A 9,733-nucleotide genomic window follows, 5' to 3' on the forward strand; every position below is an offset into this window, starting at 1 on the left:
GCTCGCTAGAGGTGCACCTCATGATGGCACCGGGCCCCGAAACCCGCGTCCGCGCCGGTTTTTACCTTATTAGGGGACGGGGATGTTGGTCTTCTCATCCCCGCGGGTTTATTGGTGGGCACATTTTACAACCCGTTTCATCGGTTTACACCCGTATCGATAGTCCTCCAAACCTGAAACCTGATAATACCAGAAAAAATAAGTTTTTTTTAGCTACGAACCATGAATTCTATTTTGTAACTTGCGTAATTGAAGTTCTTGTTGAGCCATGTATGGCTGAAATATGCTCCTGTTTGTTGCGAATTATGCTTATCTTTGTTGCTGAAATGGGGTACTGTATTGGACTGAAATTGCTCCTTGTAGTTGTTGTTATTGCTCTTTTTTCTCAAGTTATGTTGTTGAAATATGCTTCTTGTAGCTACTGAACCATGTACTATTGTATTGTGCTGTAATCTGCTCAAGTTATGCTGCTGAATATGCTCTTTTTGCTGCTGAAATGTTTGCTTAAATATGCTGATTTCCTTGTGGGTTCCTCATGGGTTTAGAAAACCCAACGGGTTTAGTGGACGGGCAAAAATCTAGCTTTGCACACAGTAACGATGACGGGACGGGTTAACAATTTTCTCGTGGGGATGAGTTTGGGCAGGCAAAACTTGTTGGATTTCGTCCTTGTTGCCATCTTGAGATGCACCAACTGCGGAGCAAAATGATCGCATGTACAGTACGTATAGCAAATTGTTGTCTGACACAAAAAATATAATTACTTTCTCTGCCCGTACACAGCTCCCGATCGACACCTCCGCTGGCTGAAGACATTAAAGAATACACGAACCTGCGCATCCTGTCTACCTCTCCATTTACTCATGCCACCCCATCGCCACCACATCCCCATCCCATCGCTCAACACAAGCAAAAAGAGCTCGCTAGCTGTGGGAGCAAAGGAGGAGCCATGGCCCAAGCCATCGTGGAGAGGGCATGCGCGAAGCTCAGATCCGCCATAGGAGATGAAGCCGTGGTGCGTTTGAACTTTACCACTGACCTGCATGATTTGTTGGAGGCGCTGGAGGACATCCAGCCGTTTCTGGACAAAGCCGTGATGCGGCCGTTCCGGGATAGCTGGCTGTCGCTTTGGCTGGGGGGTGCCTTGAACGCCGCCTACAAGACCATAGACACTGTGGATGAGCTGCAGGACGCGAGATCTGCAACGGTATTGCACTGCAACGACTGGCCGTTTTTTTTTTTCCTTACTTATTCCGGCGTAGCAAATACTACTATCCATTAGTACTTGCTGTCTTCACCAAAGTGATTCATTGATCGATGTTTTAGCTGAGGTGTTGTTTAAACTTCCAATATTTTGATTTCAAGGCAGTTTGATGTTTTTCTCTAAGCAATAGATAATTGTGCATATTTGCAGATGACGAGAAGGATGAAGAATGCATTGGCCATCCAGGTGCAGGAGGCGAAAAAACTAGTGATGTGGGCATATGAGCAGTCGCCTGAGTTATCATACTACTTCACGGAAAACCCCATGCTCCACGGAATTGCTGATGTGGAACGAAAAACCGGACCAGTTTTTGAGGAAGCAATGGTTCTGGAAAGAGGATCAGATAAACAGAGGATAATGGCCACCCTGCTATCTACTGAGCCCAACACCATGCAAGAGCACATCACCATTCTTCCCATCTTTGGGCTTGCAGGCAGCGGCAAGACAACCTTGGCACAAATGGTTTTTAATGATACCCACTCCGTCCAAGGCTATGACTTCCGAGTATGGATTCATGTGTTTACCAGGTTTGACTTTCATGCAATAGGCAACTCCATTATTTGTCAGGTGTTAGGAATGGGACAAGAAGAGATCAACCATTCTTCTTCAGACGTGCAGGGGATGGAAAGTATAATGAAGCGCCTTCACAAGCTACTTAATGGTAAGAAGGTGCTCCTTGTTTTGGATAGCTTGTGGGAGGAGGATCCCATTCAGTTACAATTGTTGAAATCCATGTTAACTTTCTTGGGAGACAAGATGGACGTAATAGTAACCACATGCAACCAAGCCATTGCCAGGAAGATATGCACTGTTGAGCCATATAAGCCAAATCGGTTGAGTGATGACATGTGTTGGAAAATAATCAAGGATTTTATCCCACCATTCAAAGGGGGAGAAGAAGAGTTGGAGAAGATTGGACGGGAGATCGCAAGCAAGTGCCAGGGTATACCATCAGTAGCTCGAGCATATGCACCCCTGCTAGCTTCTTCCCGAAATACTATGACATGGAAAGAAGCCATGGAAAGGAATACTTGGCTTGCAATTTTGACTTCTCATTTAGTAGTTCCCTTAGCCGTTTCAAGTTTCCAGCTAAGCTTCTGGAGTATGCCACCAAATTTGTGTCTATGCTTTGCTTATTATTGTGATATCTTCCCAACCAGACACACTATATTCAAAGATGACCTGGTTCATCACTGGATTGCTCTCCACCTCATTGAGCCATCTGAAATATTGTCTGCCACGCAGATAGCTGAGGACTATATTACCAGGCTTCAGGACATGTCATTCCTTCAAACTGCAGAGTTGGACCACGTGAGTAACTCTCTACTACTCTGCCGTATAAAATTTGTCGAATTTTAGAGACATGATATAGTGAGCCACCCCATCCGACAAATTTTGACAAATATTGATAATTATTCCTACTGGATGGGGTGGCTCAGGAAAAAAAACTGAAGTAAAATTTGAGTGAATAGTATCATAATTGTTCCTACTGGATGGATTACTACTATGTGGACATGGTAGTAGGTATGCACGAGGGACATGATATAGTGAAATGAAAGAACCACATACATCTACGAGACTAAGACGTATATAGGATTCTTAGTAATTTTTAATTGAAAAAAGAGGATCCTAAAGTAATCTCCAACGGCGGCCCTCAAACTGCCCGCATCCTCGGACCGCGGAAGCCATCCAATGCAGGCTTGTATTGGTCCGCCGAATGGCCCGGGCGTACTTTCTCCCGTAAATTGGAGACAAAGTGGGGTTGGGGGCGGGGGTTGGGGGGGGGGGTACTTGCGTGAGTCCGGACACGAAAAACGTTGGACTCCGACATCCCCGCCCCACCTACCGCCCCTTCTCTCCTTGCTTTGCATCCATACTGGCCACCTATGCCGCCGCGGTTGTGCGTCTCCGCCCGCCACAGAGGTATTGTCGGACGTCCACAATCAGCACCGACGCGCCCGCTCGCCTGGCGCTATCCATACTGGAGCCGTTTTTACCCAGGTACACTCGCCCCCTGCCAACGACCACTATGGCGGACACCACGCTCGACAGGTGTTCGGTCAAATACCATTGAGCTTATTTTCGAAAGCTATGTCATTTTTTACAATAAAAAAGGATGGCGGCGTAGTCGACCATGAAGGACAAGCTATTGTGTGATGCATGATTGGCCATATCCGCGGATTTCATAGGCAGCTGAGGGAGAACCTTCTGGCAGCAAGTGCATGAATCATTTCACGCAGCAAGCACATTACACCCTACGACACCCACATCATTCTAGAACGCAATGTGTGGCTGTTAACGTATCACTGGGACACCATCCAGACCATCGTCACCAAGTTTTTTCATGTGGTTACTCAGCTGGAGGCAAGGTGGCCATTGCATGAGGCAGAGCGGGCGATCTTAAGTTTTATTTCTTCTTGCTCAACTTGTTATTGAATCATTCATCCACTCAATGTTGCTCTACGCATTGTGTAGCCCATACGCGCTACCGTGGTATACCACAGGATGGAGGGGCGGCCATTTACATACACACACTATTGGATTAAGCTGAAGGGAGAGTATGTGTGGCACGATATGATCCGTTGAAGAAAGACTTGTTGGACATCTGGTTAATCTAGTCGAATTCGGGACTTTGTTGTACTAGACTAAATTTGCATTCTATGTATAGATGATTTGTGCTATTTTCTATTCGAACTTTGATGAATATCGGCCGGTTAGCTCGGATGATGTTTGAAATGTAGGCGAATAGAGTTGGATGGTGGCCTCTCGCATCCGTGTCCACAGACTGATACCCCCTATCTGCAGATGGATACGGGAGGAAATTTACGGGCTGGCACTGGAGATGCCCTAATCGGCTGTCCGATCATGCATTGGAACTGGCCGGAGTTGGTCAAGCTCCCTATGCCCCCTAAGTCGCTCGGGCTCCTTTTGACATTATCATTTCCCGAGCCATGCCATCGATTAATTTATTTTCCTTTATGTGTTGTTTGAGCCCTCCCCCTTTCCCCCCTCACTGTCGCCGTCACTGGAGTCTGGCGTCGGGCCCGGCCTGGGTGGTGTTGGCGGCGGCAGCCGCTAGCCATTCCCCTCTCGGGTTGCACCAACATGGGGCTGTGCAGTGCCACAAGGTGCTCCGAGGCAGCGGCTGGGGGGGGGGGGCTATCATGGTCGCGGGCTATCTGCTATCTGGCAGCGCCCGCTCAGCCTAGATCTTGGCTCTTCGGGCCCCATCTGGGTCTGGGCAGGGGAGCGGCGGGAAGGTTCATCAGCTTGGCTTCCGGGACACGGGGAGCGGCGACGGGCGGGTGGATGCTAGCGGCGCTGGTGCCGCCCTACTGCGGCGTGGCGGGCGGGGCTTTGCTGGCCGATTTTAGCCTGGCTGGGCAAGGGGTGCCCTGGTATGCCCTGCTGCCATGTCCAGACGGTGCCGGAGGCACGAGCCCCTCGCATGACGGCGATGGAGGTAGTTCCCTCCCGCGTGGCTCCGGCGTTGCTGCTCCCGTCGCTTGGTGCGCCTCTCTCCGGCCTCTTGGCCTCGTGGCGGTGATCTCGGTGAGGCAGCGTGGTGGCGTCAAGACCGCGGTGGCGCAAGCTGGTGGGCGGCGAGGTGGCTGGTTGGCTCCGGCCTTGTTGGGCACTAGGGTTCGGAGTGCAGAAGAAATCCTTGCCGGCTCTTCCGGCTCCGATGCAGTGACACCTGCGGGTGCCGCCATTCCTTCCTGGATGGTGTCGGAGGTATCAATCCCCCACTCCCTTCCGCGTGCCAGTGGAAAACCTAGGAAACGTCCTGGCAGCAGTGTTGTCGGCGTCGCATTCCTTCTTGGAGGTGCTTCTTGGTTCGCGGCGGATCAGAGCCCTGGTCTGTGGTGGGTCGATTCCGAAGATCGCAGCAGTGGCGGGTCATCCGTGCTTTATCGAGCTGCCATTGTTGGCATTTGTTTCTACTTCTTTGTTCTTTTTCTTTTCTTTTGGGCTTGTTGTGCTACTCGCCCAGCGATTGCTATGCGATCGGTGTTGGTTGCTTTGTAATACAAAGCGGGGAACCCTTTTTCGGTAGCATTACAATCCATAGGAGTTCTTCTTAGGGTACTTTTCATAGAGAAAAAAAAAGCATTCACTTCATGTGAAAAATCGTACATTTTTCTAGCACACAATCAAGCACTCATACTGTTCCTGTAGTATTATAGATGGCATTCCACTTTATCGCAAAAAGGAAAAGGAGAAAAGAATAAGATGACATTCCACTTCATTCTTTGTGTTTTTACTATTCATGCGTTTTATAAATCCTGTGAATCAGAGAGGCCCAAATCTTTCCCTCCCGAACCATTAGTTTTTTCTCCTCCCATCACCCACCCCAGACTAGCCACTGTTATCGGAGACGAGCTTGCACACACGGCTGCTACAAGAGAAGGGCGCTGGCGCACAGAGTCGGAGTGTCGGTGTTACACGGACCGGCCGCCCACTCGTGTGTGTTGTAGTAGGTCACCCGGTGTTGGGAGTGAGCTGCCAACGAACAAGGACAGCTGCAGCATGCTAGCCGCAAATGCTGCGAGTGGAGAAGGGTGGTGTTGTGACATGGTGACGACGATGTTATGACGCGGCGACCGCGAGGTTGTGAGGCAGCGGCGACGATACTTGTGATCGAAGCTGCCAATACAGTCGACTGGTTGCGCTACGAGTGGCGACCTGAACGTGCTACAAGGTGCAACTGTTGTTGCTGTGAGCGACACGGCTGTGCTACGAGGGGCGACTGGTGGAGCTTCAACCGGTGATTGTGAGCGCCGTTGCGGCAACTGTCCACCGCAGAGTTGCAAGCGGCCACGACCGTGATGCGACTGTACACGATGGGAGCTGCAAGTAGTGACGGCCGAGCTATGACCGTTGATGGTAGGGCTACAAGGCTGTGTGACAGTGCTGCGAGTGGTGCGTCCAGGCTACACGACAGCGATGGCAGTGGTGCTGCGAGCCATCGTGGTGCTGCTTTATGCGGGGGAGCGCGCTGCTGCAATGGGTGCGTTCAGTGATAGTGACCATGGTGACCGCAAGACACGGATGAGTAACCCCGATGCCTAGATTTTTGCTCGAATTGTGGGTGCAGGAGCGTGCGGGAAAAATGGTGTAGTATGGGGGAAGCACCGGCAGAAGGTGATTTTTTGGGGCACCCAAATCTGACAACCACATCTGACGGCTAGTTGGGTGATCGATCGGGGCTTCCGATCAGTCGACCGAACCTGACATCCTCCTTTTTAGTTAATGTTAAAATATATCTAAGTTCCACATGTCTAAGATGCACAATAATAGTTACATGTATATATGCCTTCAATTTGTTGCAGGCTAGTGGAAAAGACGATAAGGGTGCAATCTTGTTCACTATGCACGATGTGGTGCACGACCTTGCGACAGTGCTCCTAAAAAGGTACAGTATTAGTCGAAGGGCAACGCGCTGTGTTGATTGTAGCAGAGTGGAGTTTAACAGTGACTCATTTTCACGTAAAAAATGCATACGTGTTCTGGAACTAAAGGACAGCTCCGTGCAGAAGCTACCGGACTCCATCTGTCAACTGAGGCACCTGGGGTATCTTATGATATCAGAATTCACTGGGTTGACAACTCTGCCAGAGTCCCTTGGGCATCTGAAAAGTCTGTTCCATATTGATTTATCAGGCTGCTCCAGGCTTGCAGCTCTTCCGGAATCATTTGGAGATCTCATAAACTTGACCCATGTCAATCTATCTCGATGCCATGGACTGGCAGAGCTTTCAGAACCACTCCAGAAGCTCCGCAAACTGGTATACCTGGATTTATCGTTCTGTTCTTGTTTTGAAGGGATAGGGGAAGGCCTTCGCCGCCTCACCAATCTGGAGCATTTGAACTTGTCGAATCCTTGCTGTTATGTTGCTCAACACCATTCTCATCTCCAGGGGCTAAAAGATGGTTTGTGCAAGCTCACCAAACTCCGGTATCTGAACTTGTCAATGTGCCTGAACCCTATCTTTTACTGCCACAAGTCGCAAGAGGACAGTCTCAAATACCTTCAAGAGTGTGTCAGCGGTCTTTCTAGGCTAGAGCATTTGGACCTGTCTCATAACACATTTCTTTTTGATCTGCCTGAAAGTCTAGGTAACATCAGCAGGCTACACACACTGGATCTCTTAGGCTGCATCAGAATCAAGAAGGTAGGTGAAACGAAGTGTCTCAAGATTATAATAGATCTGAGCAAATGCCGGGGTCTGGAAAGTTGCCAACTTGTAGTCCGTGTTGATGAAGTGGCATGCAGCAACACAAGCAGCCTTGCCCAACTCGAGGTTGTGGACTGTAAAGAGCTGGAGATAAGCTGCCTTGAGAGGCTGAAGTCTCTGGACGAAGCACGGAGGATAAGATTAGTGGAGAAACAAAAGGTAGAAAGGTTGAAGCTCTGCTGGACAGTTGGTGCCGCTCAAGGATCAATGCAGGTGGAGGAAAATGCTCTGTTAGGAGAACTAGTGCCACCACATTCTCTACAGTGCCTCCAGATATGTGGCTATGGTGGCGAAACCTGCCTCCCTGCCTGGCGGATACCAAGCATATCATATCATCTCCGTAATCTTACAGAGGTTACCATGGAGGACTTCTCGAGGTGCATTGTACTGCCGCCGCTGGGTCTGTTTCCAAACCTCCAGCGCCTTGTTCTCAGAAGGATGGCCAGAATCACAAGGATCGATGCCGGTGAACTGAGTGGAGGCAACAAAGAGGCATTCACTCGACTCTCCAAATTCACCATAGATGATATGGAGAACCTGAAAGAGTTTGAGTTTGCCGCTGTTGATGAGCTGGCGATTCAGAAATGCCCCTTGTTGAGCTGTGGATCTCTACCACCCAGAGCTCAGAGGTTGCTGATATCAGACTGTGAGCAACTAATGTCTTCATCGGTAGGAGGAATAGATGGTGTGGAGGGTCCTTCTGCTCCAGTAACTGAACTGGTGGTCCAAACCTGCAACTTGGCTTTAGGTAATGAGTTTCATTATGTACCTTCTTTTCTGTAAATATATTTTGATCCTTAAGAAGATAATTATCTCCTTTACTTCTATCTTTTGTAATGCTCCAGCATCAGCAATTCCTAATAGTGCTACTTTGCTTGCTCAATGTGCAACTAGGTGACTGGAGTTTGCTTCACCACCTCCCTGGTCTCTGCAGCTTGACTATCAACAACTGCTACAATCTAACCAGCTCACCGGAGATTATCAGCGCCCTGTCCTCTCTCCAGTCACTATGTTTCTATCAGTGCCATGAGCCTATGGAATCACTACCAGTGTTCTTGTGTGACCTCACCTCCCTCCAGCAACTTGCGATCGATGAGTGCCATGGCGTTCAATCTTTGCCGGAGGACATGTTAGCCAAGCTAACTAGCCTCGAAGCTCTGTATATTTGGGACTGTCCTGAATTGAAGGAGTGGTGTGAATCAGAGGAGAACAAACAGAAGCTCGCTCACATCCTAATAAAATTTGAGTATGTCCCCTGCCTATCTTGGCTACTTAAATTGTCTATATAACACTAGTTTGTTCTTTCTTTCTATATGCACCGTTCTGCTGGTAGCTTTTTGGTTGTGCCTACTGGTGTTTGCTGCTCAGAATTCCTTCTGTACAAGTAGAAGCACAGCTGCCATCGTTCACCTCAACTGGAGTTTTAGCTAATCAAAGTTTCCGTCATGTTAATTCTGCAGAAAATTTGGTACGAGCAAGACTGGCGTGCATCCCCCAGAAATGTAAACGAGTGTCCCTGTTATGGATTCCTGAGGATTTACCGCTGGAACAGCACCTTAATGCAAGGCCGGCGGCACTTCCTTAGTGGATCGATGACGAACTGATCACTGTGTTCTAGTAGTATGATGGAAAATTTGTACTGGAAGGTCAAGTTTCTCATCAGTGTAATTTAGTTTATGTTCATCTGCGGACACTTCTGTCCGCAAAAGCATGATTTCAGACACCTTTAATTAATTTATTTTGTTTCCATTAAGTACATTTCGATCCATGAGATCGGACATCGGTGTTGTACTTTTACGCTACATATCTGTTGCCTCATGCAATTCAGACAAAGACGATTAAATTTGATGTGATCCAGTTAAGAAACATTTTTCTGAAAAGATTTCATTCAGCTTCAAGTTGCCTTTTCTGAAAACATCGATGTGTACCTTTTGCACTTGTGTGCTGTGTAATGCTCTCACAGATCCCAAATTTTTCTAGATATTTATTTCTAGTTCCATTTAAGTTCGAACAAGTAGTCATGAAAGAAATGCAGTAACATTCTTGGCCACTACTAGTACAGAACGGGCCATATTAGTCGGACTATCTTAGCTGGTTTTCGGTAGGTGCTAGTGAAAAACATCGCATTCATTAGTATCAGGTCATTACTCATCAGATCAGTCTAAGATGTAGCGAATTCACATACCTTACACATCTTATCAAACATGTGTGGCGACGAGCTTGACTAGTC

General features: G+C 48.4%; 1 protein-coding gene across 1 annotated transcript; it reads left to right on the top strand.

Annotated features, from left to right (window-relative positions):
• The first annotated feature begins 848 nt into the window (after positions 1–848).
• Positions 849–9,351, top strand: LOC123043280 (disease resistance protein RGA2). The gene is made up of 5 exons (XM_044465689.1): positions 849–1,207; positions 1,415–2,575; positions 6,598–8,251; positions 8,398–8,749; positions 8,964–9,351. Exons 1-5 carry the CDS (start codon positions 950–952, stop codon positions 9,007–9,009), a joined length of 3,471 nt encoding a protein of 1,156 aa, XP_044321624.1. The 5' UTR covers positions 849–949; the 3' UTR covers positions 9,010–9,351.
• The last annotated feature ends 382 nt before the right edge of the window (positions 9,352–9,733 follow it).

The sequence above is a fragment of the Triticum aestivum genome, chromosome 2B (genome assembly GCF_018294505.1).
Source record: "Triticum aestivum cultivar Chinese Spring chromosome 2B, IWGSC CS RefSeq v2.1, whole genome shotgun sequence".
Lineage (NCBI taxonomy): Eukaryota > Viridiplantae > Streptophyta > Magnoliopsida > Poales > Poaceae > Triticum > Triticum aestivum.

Bases quoted from the DNA above. Each gene is read 5' to 3' on its own strand.
- LOC123043280 (XM_044465689.1), top strand. From the start codon at position 950: ATGGCCCAAGCCATCGTGGAGAGGGCATGCGCGAAGCTCAGATCCGCC. The intron at 1,208-1,414 runs GTATTGCACTGC...GCATATTTGCAG, and splicing joins AGGACGCGAGATCTGCAACG to ATGACGAGAAGGATGAAGAA. The intron at 8,252-8,397 runs GTAATGAGTTTC...ATGTGCAACTAG, and splicing joins AACCTGCAACTTGGCTTTAG to GTGACTGGAGTTTGCTTCAC.